The 13,852-nt window shown below is 30.6% G+C and overlaps 1 protein-coding gene across 7 annotated transcripts; it reads left to right on the top strand.

Annotated features, from left to right (window-relative positions):
* The first annotated feature begins 2,023 nt into the window (after positions 1-2,023).
* LOC7460787 (transcription factor BPE) lies at positions 2,024-4,816 on the top strand. Of its 7 annotated transcripts, none has more exons than XR_008060194.1 (7): positions 2,024-2,563; positions 2,712-2,900; positions 3,037-3,102; positions 3,499-3,567; positions 3,684-3,755; positions 3,917-4,009; positions 4,542-4,768. XR_008060194.1 is itself a non-coding variant. In XM_052456024.1 (7 exons), exons 1-6 carry the CDS (start codon positions 2,360-2,362, stop codon positions 4,392-4,394), a joined length of 615 nt encoding a protein of 204 aa, XP_052311984.1. In that variant the 5' UTR covers positions 2,024-2,359; the 3' UTR covers positions 4,395-4,441; positions 4,542-4,768. The 7 variants fall into 7 exon arrangements, 3 of the variants coding, with proteins under 3 accessions (XP_052311984.1, XP_024465343.1, XP_052311983.1); XR_008060195.1 differs by having other exon boundaries at positions 4,530-4,768; XR_008060192.1 differs by having other exon boundaries at positions 3,899-4,009.
* The last annotated feature ends 9,036 nt before the right edge of the window (positions 4,817-13,852 follow it).

The raw sequence follows: 13,852 nt of genomic DNA, 5'->3' as shown, positions 1-13,852 counted from the left end.
CTTGTCATCTATCCTACACTCATACAGCGTGTATGCTAGTTCTTTCTTATTATTAAAAAAAAATAATCTAAAATACATGAAAAATACTTAATAAAACCAAAAAGAAAAAAAAAAAAAAAAGAGAGTCAGATATGGTTAAAACTTTAATAAGGGGCCGGTGAAGGGTGGTCCCCAGTCCATTCCTAATCCATGATTATCGGAGATCAAGAACCATAATTATGGGGAACTTTAACGTGACAATGATACACGTAATAATAACAATCATTAGACGTTATTATGAAAGTGATATGTTATTCAAACAAATACCTAAGATGATAAGTATATCATAGCACATACAACCTATCATTCAAAACCCCATGTCGTTAAGACTTAGAAAGCGTTTGAGAACGCGGTTTAATTCGCATTTCAAAAAATTTGAATTTTTTTTTGTTAAAATTTAATATGGTTTGTACGTTTTTGATCGTTTTGATATGCTAATGTCAAAAATGATTTTTTAAAAATAAAAAAACATCATTGGCATGCATTCTGGCACGAAAAATTATTTGAAAAGCACCCGCAACCACACAACCAAACACGGTCTTAAGCAAACTAGGTTAGATCATGTTTTTTGTTTGGTCAAATGGTATGTGGACATTGTGCTAGCTACTCCAGGTAATATAAATTAACTCGAGATAATTATTTTTTTAATAAATTAAATTGATATCAAATTAAAAATTATTTTTTAAAAAATCAACTGAATTTTTAATTGAGTTTTGATCGGATTAAAGATTGATCCATTAGGTCAGTTGAGTCAACTCTATATTAACTATTTTTTTCTTTTCACTCCCTACTTAGGCTAGCGGCTAGTGGTGGGTTGGTCGAAAATGTTCAATATAATTGGAAAAAAGTTAATTACATTATTTATTTAGCATATCAATTTTTTGTTTTTTTTATTTAAGTATATGTACTTTTATTTTTATCAACTAAAAAAAATAAAACAACAAGATAGTAAATAATAAATTACACAAATTGTTTAAAAAAACAAAGAAGAAGAATAAAATACACTTGTCTAGAAAAAAAAAAAAAAAACCTAGCTCATTCAATTTCCTTCACTACCTCACAATCCAGGTAAAACTACGCATCTAATTTAAAAAATATCTAATTTAATTATTTTTACAAAATAACAATCTTAAATTCAAATTTGTGCTAGGCTTAGTCTATAAAAACTCAGCCAATTCAATTACTTTACCACTTTATCAAGGCCACCTCTTGTGCAAAGAGCAAATAAGAATGATTAAATCCAACAAAACCTTTATTATATTCAAATTTACAGTGATTATTCAGACAACATCCATATGATTTTTCTTCTTCATTTACGGTCGGATAAAGATACACTTTATAATAACATCAACATTTAATAACAAATCTTAATAAAAACACTTAATGGTTAAATTTCTTAAAATTCAGTAACTAAAACAACAAAAGATCAAAATATGTGCAATAAAACTGGAAAAAAAAGAGGTGTGCACTGTTGTTATTAATTGTCTTCCGACTCGGCATATAGATCCAAAACTTGATCTATAGTAGAATTTAAAAAAATATTATATAAAAATTGATTTAGTTAAACTCAAGTTACTTAATGGGTTACACCAATTCAATTGACTTAATCAAAATCTTATTTAAATTATTTAATGAAACAATTTTAACTTTTAAAATTAAAAATTATATTGTTCTAATTGATCACTTTTAATATATCTAACCCGATCTACTCGAGTCTTAAAAATTATATTGTTCTAATTAACCACTTTTAATATATCTAACCCGATCTACTCGAGTCTTAAACAATTTTAACTTTCAAAATATCAAATTAATATTTTAAAATATTTTAAAATTATTTTAATGTAATGATATTAAAAATATAAAAAATTATTTTAATATATTTTTAATTAAAAAATATTTTTTTAAAAAATTATACATCAAGTCTCCAAGCACACATTGAATGCTATAAACAACAGAATGCAATAAATAGATGAGCATCGATTGGAAAAAAGAAAGTGTGACGGTGTGAGAAAAAAGAAGAAGAAGCGAAGGTAGATAGGCTGGAGAGAGAGAGAGAGAGAGTGAGTATAAAGAAAGGAAAGGTTATACTCTAAAAGGCTGGAGGCTTCGAGAATAGCTCATGACTACTGAAGTGACACGCTCACTCCGTCCACTGTAAGGAAGTGAAGACTATTTAGTTACAACTCCCGAGGAAGTGAGAGAGGTAGCACACTGCGCACCACCCTCCACTGTCTAAGGAGATCACAGACCAAATCATCACTTTGTCTCTCTCTCGTTCTCTTTCCCCGTCTACTGGTATTGGGATTTTAATAATATTAAAATGGATCCGCCTGCAAGGATGAATGAAGGAGGGCCTTACAGTTTGGAGGAGATCTGGCAATTTCCCATTAACGGGAGCGGAAGAGGGCACTTTGATTTACTTAATTTGGAGCAGAGAGCAGCTGCTTCTGTCAGGAAACGTCGCGATGTTGATTTGGATGTTGATGATGATTCTTCTTCAAAACCCACTACCAACGGACTTCTGGTACTTTTTATTTTTGATCTAATTTATTTGTTTTTATAATAATGTTCTATTGATCTGTTTGAATCCGTAATGTTTTTTTTTGAGATTTAGGACTTAGCTGTTCCTATTTTTTACCTTTGAACTGAATTGGGAGCATTGTGATGGTAAGCGGCTTAAAACATCAGGGAGTAAAGATGAGGATCACCATCGTCATCATGATTCTAAAGATGAAGCAGAACCCAGTTCAGGCAAGCATGTGGAACACAAAACTCAACCACCAGAGCCATCAAAACAAGATTATATCCACGTACGAGCAAGAAGGGGTCAAGCTACTGATAGCCACAGTCTAGCTGAAAGAGTAATTTTCTTTATTTATATATTCTCCTATACTTGTCCTTTTTTTAAAAAAATGAAAACCCTACAATTTAGCAATAATGAAGATGCCTTATCCAACAACCTATGACTTCTGCTTACGAGAACTTTCTTGTGGACAGGCTAGGAGAGAAAAGATAAGCGAAAGGATGAAAATTCTTCAGGATCTAGTCCCAGGCTGTAACAAGGTATGGTACTGGAATTACCTTAAAATTCATATTTATTTAGTCCCAAAACACTTGCAGTTCTGTTCCATTATTCATTTAGTTTTGCAGGAAAATATTGTGAAATAAATTTAGTTCAGTTTATCAATGGACATGTTAGGATAGAATAATTAAGGACAGGGATTTAGGTAGCAACAAGCCTAAGTTCACCACTGTAAAAGTTATGGAGTATTTTAAAAGAACACTTTTGAGATTTGTTTTAAGTTCCAATACACTAACATTTATTGGAATAAAGTTTGATATGGCAGATGTTTGGAGCTCGCTTCTGTAAAAGTTATATTATAAAAGAATTGTTTTGAGATTGATCTTGAGTTTCCAGATTATGTATAAGTTAGACTAAAGTCGTATGCTTGAATGCAGGTTATTGGCAAGGCCCTGGTCCTTGACGAGATTATCAATTACATCCAATCATTACAACGTCAGGTTGAGGTATGAATTCTTATTTCTTATATTGGATTCAGTGCAGAAACAAGTTGTAGATTTTTTGTTCTCTTTTTATTTCTGTTGACATTAATATTAAGTCGACAAGTTACTGGAAATTGCAGTTTCTATCAATGAAGCTTGAAGCAGTGAATACGAGAATGAACCCTGGAATTGAAGTCTTTGCTTCTAAAGATGTAAGTCCCAACACTTTGTCCCGGTGTTGTGTTTAGTTAAGCATACTTGAATTTTAGTGTACTCAGCATTTTTCATGGTTGTTTTATGTTCAATTGTTACAATTGGTGGGTTAATTCAACATTTAACTGCCTTTTGTGGGCAGCATATCATAAACCTTAAGGTGTTCATCAAACTTGTCTGATTGATGGGTGATCAATCATTACTAAGAGGAAGAGGGCGTCCAAAGGTCCCCCGGTCTTACTTTACCATATAGGTGAGATGGTTGGCAGTTCAAACAAAGCAGAGATGTGTTATCGCAGTAGGTTATTTGAGGATAGTTAACCCAGCTCCGCTTCTTTTAGATTTCTCCCTCCATATTTCCTTTGATTTTTTTTTTGTTAGGTTTATTAATTATATTTGAAGGAAATAAAGCTTCTTCACTCACCAAATTTTGCATGATACGCTTGGTTATGCAATCCTGCTTTTGCTTTTGCTGATGCCTGTTTCTGCGTAGGAATCACTATAGCACAAAATTAAATTCTCTTGTAGATGAACCTTGCAAGTGGTAGACATGCTTAAAATGACAGGTTGCCTTTTGTGAGTTAACCTCCTCTTAATGGTCTTTTCATGGTGATTATTTCTAGATATGTGTAGTTTGATTCTTTTCACGGACCGATAAGGGAAAAGAGTCAAGAGCCTGATATAGGTCTGAGCTTATGTTAATAAATAAAAAGTGAGCAAAGATGTTGCGATTTCCTTTGTATTGTGAAAGCATAAATCTCACCACAAATCAGTTTTTATTGCAGTTTGGACAAACTTTTGACACTGCTGGCATGGCATTTGGTTCTCAAGCCACGAGGGAATACAGTCGTGGTACATCACCAGAATGGTTGCATATGCAGGTTGGTGGTGGTTTCGAAAGAACGTCATAATGTAGAAAATCCTCATCAATTACCAATAAGAACTCTAAGTGGCAAATGCTTCATCCTTCACTGGCTGTCAAAATATATATACTCCACTTGGTTAAAACGAAGACCAGATTTCCAATTCAACTTCAGGCTGCTCTAAGTTACTATCTGAAGTCTGAACATCTCCATTTGTTTGTGTTGGAAAATGATTCTTTTACTCCAACATCTCTTAGCAGGCATCGTGTTCATGTCTGTGCTAATACGTGAACAGACAGAACCTCCTAAAATGAGTATTAATCTTGTAAAAGAAAGTTGTTTGTCCTATATTTTCGTTACCTGCTATGATTATCAAAAAATAACAATAAAAAAAAACCTTCTGGTGAATTCTACCAATAAATGAGCATGTTTCTGGGTGAGGAAGAGACAGAGACCATGGTTTGATGTTTCGTTCCGTTGATAGCAATTCGAGCTTGGTATTGCTTTATCATCATTTTTTAGCTTAATGTTAAACTTAAGTCAGCTAGAGTTGATTTATTTATTGTTATAATCAACCTCAACCCAATTTCACTCAGCTGGCCAGTGATGATTCGGCCTAACACAACTCTGACTGATAGATCCTGTGTTCGGATGCTTCAACCTCAAGCCCATATGCAGCCCCTATCAGTAAGATTCAACCAACAATATTGTTTACAAATAACCAGGCAATAGCCTTGGTATAAGCTCACCTCACAAGCAAGGTAAATATCGAAGCCAGGTAGAGCTATGTAATAATAAACTAGCAAGTGCAAACCACCTGTAATAAACAGTTACCATCACTAAGTTATCAGCTCATTTCTCCGAGATAATATCGACCACAGAAACCACACCACCTAGTAAAATACTTTAGGTTCACTTGTCTGTTGATAGGTTCCTCGAGAGACATTTCTCCCACAGAAACATGGGAAATATGATATTTGATTGTCCTTATATTATCTTATATATTGGTCCTAACAGAAAGTGTTGTTAAATAGGAGATCTTTTCATTCCCAAACAGATTGAGGAACACCTTCTCAAAAAGAAAAAAAAGAAAAAAAAAAGATACAAGTAGGAGTGGTAATCTTAAGATGACTCCTTACCTACCTGCACATATTATGCATGCTCCTGGTCCTGGTGCATTTTTAACACTGAAGGCATCTAAGCCACTCAAGATTGGCAATGGTTAAGTAGGGGTGAGCATTTTCGATTCAGTTTAGTTTTTATCTAAAAAACTAACCAAAATCAAAATTTAAAAAACTGAAAAATTCAAACCGGGACCGGTTCAAACCGACCGGTTTCGGTTCGGTTCGGTTTTTTTAACAGAAAAACCAGAAAACCTGTAGTATTGTTTTTTTGGGCTTTTTTGGACTTTCTAATGGGTTTTCTGATGGGCTTTCTAATGAGCTTGTAATTAATGTAAATATTATCTAATTTTGTTACAAAATTCTATAATATATTTAATATTTTTTGTCACTAAATATTCATTTGTATTAAATTATTAGTGCTAATATTGTGTTTAATATGTTACAAGTCTTTCTAATATTTGTGTTTTGGACTCCTTCTGCATCAAAGTTTAAATAACACACACACCAAATTAAAATTTAAATTACAAAGCATTGCCTTCAAAAGGGCTTAAAAAGAAACAACAAATAACATTGCCATAAAAAATAAAACACTTCATGCAAAAAATTTAAATCTTCATTGTACACATCATTCCAATAAAAAAGCACATCAAGATGACAAGAACATTGCACTTTGATTAATATTACCATTGACATCAAAACCTGGAAATCAAGATCTAAAATTATAACATGATAAAATAAATTAGAATATATAAAAATAAATTATATATAGCATAGTTTTATCATACGATTACATTACTTGATTGCATCCATAATGCTATTAGACTTTTCATTCTATAATTTATTTTCTTGGATACTATATATGTCATATTTGATAATAATTTTAAATCAAACTAATTATATGGTTTAATGAATTTAATGAAGTTTCAACAGAGTCTCCATTATACAGAGCTCTGTCCAAAATTTATCCTTCTATGTTCTATATAAAATACATTCTAAAAATTACCACATAGATGCCTCAAGTATACCTTTAATTCATTTATTTAACTACATATATCCTTTCACTTCATAATTCATAACCATTATATAACACTTTTATATATCAATTCCTTACAACACACACACATTAAAAAGATAGTTACTAAGTACATATTAAGCTAAATTACAACATTTAATACATAACAAAATGAAATCATCAAATATATATGACTATAGAGTTTACAAAAGATAATTAATATATACCTAACAAAAGTTATATAACAGTAACAATTAATTCAGTGTTGTTCTGAAGTATGTGATGGCACTGCATGAAATATAATAATTTAAAGATATTAGTTAGTCTTAAGACATTTATGCATATCTTTTCTCAAAACTAAAATTTAATTTTTTTTAATCACCTTTATCAAACTTTCCATCATGAAAAACTCTAGTTAATCGACAGTTTAGAATTTCATGTAATATTATTACTTGTTCCATCTATAATCATAAAATGAGTCACCTACCAAATGACTTTCCTTAAAACAAACTTATAGAGTACTCTCAAATCAATTGAATGACAATTTATACCATGAAATCACAATCATTTAATTACCATTCTTATATATCTATATCCAAAATCCCCATATCATGATTCACCTATATAATTCAAATCTTTTAGTTGTCATTCTAGGCCGCCTAAGCTCATGGTCCCTAATTCATAGGTCGACTATGTAATTTAAATCTTTTAGTTGTCATTCTTGGCTAACTAAGTTCATAGTCTCTAATTCACAGGTTGACTATGTAATTCAAATCTCTTAGTTGTCATTCTAGGCTAACTAAGTTCATAGTTCCCAATTCATGGGCTGACTATGTAATTCAAATCCTAATACCCAATCTTTTCAAATGTAACATATATACCATTCCCAGAGGTTAGTTTCTTTATATTCCCATTTAATCATATTATACCCCTTTCCATTTGCATTCTTAACTGTATTTTTTTTCTCGGTCTAACCACATTCATTAACATAATACAACAACTGCAAAGTTAAAATTTTAATAAAAGATTCACTAATTTGAAAGAAAAAGTTAAGATGTTAGTCATCTACCTATTCCTATAACTGAAAATACAGCTTCTAATACCTCTCAGGATTTTTTAAAGGAGGGATCCATATTAGTATTTTTAACAACTCACCACATGAATCAATATTTGTGTTAATACAATTCTATATTATCAAACCTCACTAAATTTCTAAGTAACTCATTTCTTATTAATTCAAATATTTTACATAATTACATTTAAATCTTTGTTGGTTTATAATTTAATCATACTAATTAATTCCACAATTTAAGTTAAAAATTTACCAATTGTATATAAAATTTTCCTATTCTTTTTAACTTTAACCTTACCAAATCATACTTTTATATAAAATACATTTTAACCATTTATGCATTTAACATTTTGACCCCTTTTCAAGTTTCATCATCTTACATACTAACAATTTGATTATTATGAACAACACTAATAAAACTCCAAGCTTCTAATATACAAAAATCAACATCATATCACAAAAAAATAACAATTTATACTCTTACCTAATTCTTTAGTATTTCCACACATTATTTACATTAAATCTTTCATTAAACCAACATGAGTTCAGCCATAGAATTACTTAATCTATTGCATTTAAAACTTTTTCATTTATCAAATTTCATATACCATCACAAGTATTTATATGAAATTCTAAATCGTGCCAAATTCACAAGCTTACAACTTTTACTTAGACTTTAAAACATTTAATTTTAGTAACACATGCAAATTATCAACTAATAACCCTTACTAAACACAATTTCCTCATGCAATTTTATCAACTAGTAACTCTTACTTCACATCACTTTAATCAAATAAACCATCCCTTAAAACTCTCCTATGGTCGGTCTTAATGGCCCTTTATTTACCTATAATTTACTCATATTGTTTCATGATCTGCAGTAATAAACAATCATTATATACTAATTAAACAAAGTCACAAACAATTTCAGCCCTTCATTTACCTATGATTTACAAAAAAAAAATTCATGATTTGTACTAATAAACAAGCATCATGTACTAATTGAACAAAATCACAAACAATTTCATATTTTCCCCAATTCTTCTAGAAAAACCTAGAAGAAAAATTAGGGATTTCTCCCCCTTACATAATCAAACTTCAAATAACATAAGTTACATAGTGTTGAATACTTTACCCAAAGGCTTTGAAACGAAAAATCTCCTTCATTGCAACTTTCTCTTCTATTCTTCTTTCTCCTCTTTAATCCATTTTTTTTCTCTCATGAAACTCAACCTTTCCTCTCTTCAAATCCTTCTAAATCTTAGGTTTTTTTTTTTAGTATTTTCCCTCTTTTTATCTATCTTAAACCAGCCAAAGACCCTTAATTTTGGAAGAATTACAGTAGAAAATGCAAGAAAAAAAGGATCTTTCATTTTTTTTCCTTGTGGCTAGCTGTTGGTTATAGAAGGGGGGAAATGAATTTTTCAATTTATTTAAAATTTTGCCATTAATGAGTCCATATATTATGTTTTATATTTCCTCTTGGACATTGGTAATTTCACATAACCTTCTAGATATCTGATTGATCTAAAATTTTAAATCAAGGTAGAACAACATGTCAGGAGATTACTCAAAAACTTTCAACATGATCCAATGGTTAGATTGAGATTTATGACTAATAGCTTAAAACTAGACAATAGAAAATATTTTTATGCAAAAATTCAAATTTGCTTACTATTTTATTTACTTAAATCATCAAAATTTTCAAACTAATTCATTGGATACTTTCATCCATATTTACCTCTAAAAAAAAACTCCATTTTAATTAATATCATATTTATTTTATTTTTATTTATTTCGTACAATTAAAGTTTATGAACTCATATTTTTTTTTTGCTGAAGGGTTTGTAATTATTTTTTTCGATTAATACCTATTTAAATTCATTTAAAATCTTTTCAATAATTTCTTAAGATCTTAGTCCAGGGGTTTACATTCTACCCTCTTTATAAAATTTCATCATTGAAATTTAAATTCATACCTATTTATGGAAACAAGTCAGAATACTTCTTTTTTATTTCTAATTCTATTTTCCAGGTCTCCACCTTTATATGAGAATTTTTTCATAGTATTCTTACCAAAAGAACCCTTTTATTCTACATTTAACATATGAGTATGTTTAGGTTGAGTGTTAGATTTACCTTTAAAATCCATAAAGGCTTTAACCTTAGCTTTAGGTGGCTCGACTTTGGTAGGGACAAAAGGTTTTGGTTGGGCTACCCCTTCTTTTCTTAAATTTGGTTTCCAAGATGATGAAAAGCCCAAATTGAACGCTGGTTGAACATTTCCTTTCCTTCTAAGTTGTCTCTCCACTTTCGTAACCATATGAACCATGTTTTTTTTACCTCCATATAGTGTTGTAACTCAATAACATTAATTATCTCTTTATTCAGCTTATCAAGAAACCTAGCCGTAATAGTTTTCCTATCTTCAACCATATTAACCTTGATAATTGCAATCTTCATCTCCTTGTGGTAATCTTTCATACCTTACCTTGATATAAACTCTGTAATTTCTGAAAGAGCTTTGTGTAATAAAAGTTAGGAATAAATCGTTTTCTCATTATGAACTTCATGTTATCCCATGACTCAATAGGCCTTTCACCAATCTTTCTCCTGCTCAAAACAAGCTGATCCCACCATATTAGTGCATAATTCATAAACTTAATGACAACGGGTTTTACCTTTTTATGTTCTGTGTTGTGATGACAGTCAAAGATCCAATAAACTTTCTTTTCTCACTCTAGATATGCTTCTAGATCATTCTTTTCTTAGAAATAAGGTATTTTCAACTTAATGGTACCTAACTCTTCACCTGTATCGTCACGATGCTTAAAATCTCGAGAATTCTCTCTCTGACCGAAAACTCCACCATGTCCGAAGCTTACATTTCTTCTTGCTCTATTTGGCCCAAACCTATTCCCCTGGCCTATAGATGCAAATTCATAGTCATCACTATCCAAATTTGCGTTATCATCAACAAACTTATAAAAATCTGTTCTATCATTTCGTACAGCCCTTCAGACATTACTTCTTCGGTGATCAGCCCCACTATTTCGTTGCTTTATTGAGTCCATGGTATTTTTCAACTCTTTGGTCACCTTAGTTAAAAGTTTAATTTGCTGGCCCTTAACTCATATTTGGAAAGAGAATTCGGTGTTTAGTGTCACTGATTCGTTGTTTTCAAACATCCTTTGAAATTTGTAAAAATTTGGTGAGTAACACAAAATATATCCTCACAAATCTTGTGTTTCACACAAAATCAAGGATTTTCACTCTAATAAACTCATTATGCCTTTTACCTGACAACTTGCTTTCTTTTGGTTATTTTAAAACTAAAAATCCAACCAATCAAAGTTAGAGACTTTCACAATGCAATGCAATGCAATTTGAATATAGACTCAAGAATCAATAAATATATTGCAAAACAAAACTATGATTATGATTTCGCGAGTAGCAATGCAAATTCATACGAATTATGAAAAAAAAAAGACACGAAATAAAACAGAAGTGAAAATTAATGAAGACACTTATTTGACTCCTAAATAACCCAAATATAATAGAAAAAAACTAATTTATTCAAAAAAATAATAGACAAATACATTTTAGAACTTGACGCAAATGTGATTGTTATGAAATTTTAAAGCACTAGAATTGAACCCAAACCTAACGATATTGGAATGACCTAAAATTCAATATGTAGTATCTTGATACCCAAAAAACTATAGATCTTAGTTTATAGGTTGTTCTCTTATGCCTAGTTATCGAAATGTATGATCATTTTGCGGTTGAATTAAACCCCAAATTGAAACCTCAAGAAAAAAAAATATAAATAATTCAAAATTTAACATACAGTGCAATTTCACCCCCAATGAGTAGTGTATGAAATTTCAGTTAATTTTGAGGTGATTTTCTATGAGTTGTGTTTCTGCGGCAGAATTGTAACAAGCTTTGAATAACGTCTTTTCTCTTATATTTTTTTTTAATCTTTTTTTGACTTTTATGCTAATGATATGTTTAGAGACAATAACAAAATGAAATATTAATTTTTTTTTACTAGTATGCAAAAGACACAAAGAAGAAGATTGACGCAAACATTGAAAAGAACTTAACGAACACTAGGAAAACAAAAATTGCAAAAGGATATGACTTGTTCTTGGAGCCTTGCTCTGATGCTAATTGATGCGAACCTACACAACCCACAATCAAGATTGAGATATGATCTCGAAAAGCTAAAAAAGATCTGATAGGAGTAAAACACAATAAAAATCTATCCCAAGGCACCAACACTATTTGAATGAAGTCAAATGATGCCACGAAGCTAGTTAATCTTTGATAAATCAGATTCAATTCATTTAAAAACCAAAGAATGTAATAATCTCTCTCACATGTAAAACTGAAAAGTTCAGAAGTATTATTCATTAAAGGTGTTGAAATTTAGGCTTTAGATTTGTTTAAATAGTTCTGAGAAATTATCCCTGATGAGTTTACCTTTGTGGGCTAGATTAATCCACTTACAAAAACTAACTCAAAACCTTTACTAGTAAGCTCAAACCTTAATCCAAATAACCCTTGGATCCTAGCTAAAAAAAGTATTAATTAAGCCCAAACAAGTTTTGAGTTGTAGCTAACAAAATAAAAATAAAGCTCATAAGTCAAAGTCTTGTTCTGTTATGAGAAAAGAAGAAGAAAAGAAAAAACATTTTAGATCTGATATAAGACTTATTTATAGCCTATAACACTGCTCAATAATCTTAGGAACTAAAAGAGAAGTTGCCACTCTTTTAGTTTCCAAGTTAGAATAGGATTTTGATCTCAACATTTTATTTATCATTCTTTTGAAAGAAAAATGATGTTGTTATTAATGCTTTTTTTTGCCGCCACATATGTTTCCTAAGTTAGATTGAATTCCTTTGTTTTATTTGTTGTGTTTTCTGCTCACTTGACAAGGAAAATAAAATAAAAATAATAAATCCTAATATTTAAAGAAAATAATTAATGTTCTCACACATAATAGAAAATCCAAAACTAGTTAGGAATCTACAAAATGTATGGAAACATCATAGAACAAGGCCGACTGAAATTGATACAAAATTAGCAGCCTTGTTGTCAAAACTTCATGGTCCAAATAAGAGTGAACTGGGTCCCTCTTGCACATGAATTAAATGTATTAAGGCCTCCTTTTAATGTTCCAAAGGATCCCCAAGTTTAGCCTTGGCTGAAACTTGCACAACTAGTCCATTCAATTTTTTTTTCAATGCCTTCGTTTTCAACCTTGTGATGTGCCTATTTGGAACATGTAATGAGTCCTTGGTGTTTGTGGGTTGATTCACATCACTCTCTCTTTTTTCAAACGAGGGACCTGAATAAGAGAAAAATGATATTTTAGACCAAAATTGGATTTGTGAAAACATGTGCGACTAAACATCTATCACTTGGAAAGTATTAGGACCAAAATGATATTTTTCATGCAGATTTTAAAGCCTCCTTCTATTTTCTTCATCTTTTTTACTTAGGTCCCTTGTCTTTTAATGTTTTTCTTTATTAACAAATTAGAAACAATTAATGTTTAATTTGCCTGGAAAAAAACAGACTCAATAAAAGAAAAAATCAAAAACTAAAAAAAAACTATTAAAGTCCATAATTTTTTACACCATGCACGTGCACGGTAAAAAAAAATGAATTTTTCCGGTTTTTTTACTGAATTTGACTAGTAATAATTAAAGATATTTTTTCTAATAAAAAATTAATCATAATAATAATAATAATAATTAAAAACCCAAAAATTGTTTAACTTTTGAGATGTTTACGAGGATAATTCGAATATTGTGCAAATAGACAAACGCTGTGCCATTAGCAACTCCCAAAAAAAAAATAATAATCCAAAAACTCCGGTAAGAATCGTGGGCCAGCTGTCCAAAGCTCTAACAACATGATAAACTAACCCAACCAACCCTTAATCTCCATAATTTAGGGACGTGTCCCACCCACGGCCACCAACTGAAAATTCAACGAGAGGTCACATAAA

The sequence above is a fragment of the Populus trichocarpa genome, chromosome 10, assembly GCF_000002775.5.
Source record: "Populus trichocarpa isolate Nisqually-1 chromosome 10, P.trichocarpa_v4.1, whole genome shotgun sequence".
NCBI lineage: Eukaryota > Viridiplantae > Streptophyta > Magnoliopsida > Malpighiales > Salicaceae > Populus > Populus trichocarpa.
Note: the sequence above shows the minus strand (reverse complement) of the source record. Positions and strands in the feature narration are given on the sequence as shown.

Bases quoted from the DNA above. Each gene is read 5' to 3' on its own strand.
- LOC7460787 (XM_024609575.2), top strand. From the start codon at position 2,360: ATGGATCCGCCTGCAAGGATGAATGAAGGAGGGCCTTACAGTTTGGAG. The intron at 3,103-3,498 runs GTATGGTACTGG...GCTTGAATGCAG, and splicing joins TAGTCCCAGGCTGTAACAAG to GTTATTGGCAAGGCCCTGGT. The intron at 3,756-4,529 runs GTAAGTCCCAAC...ACCACAAATCAG, and splicing joins AAGTCTTTGCTTCTAAAGAT to TTTTTATTGCAGTTTGGACA.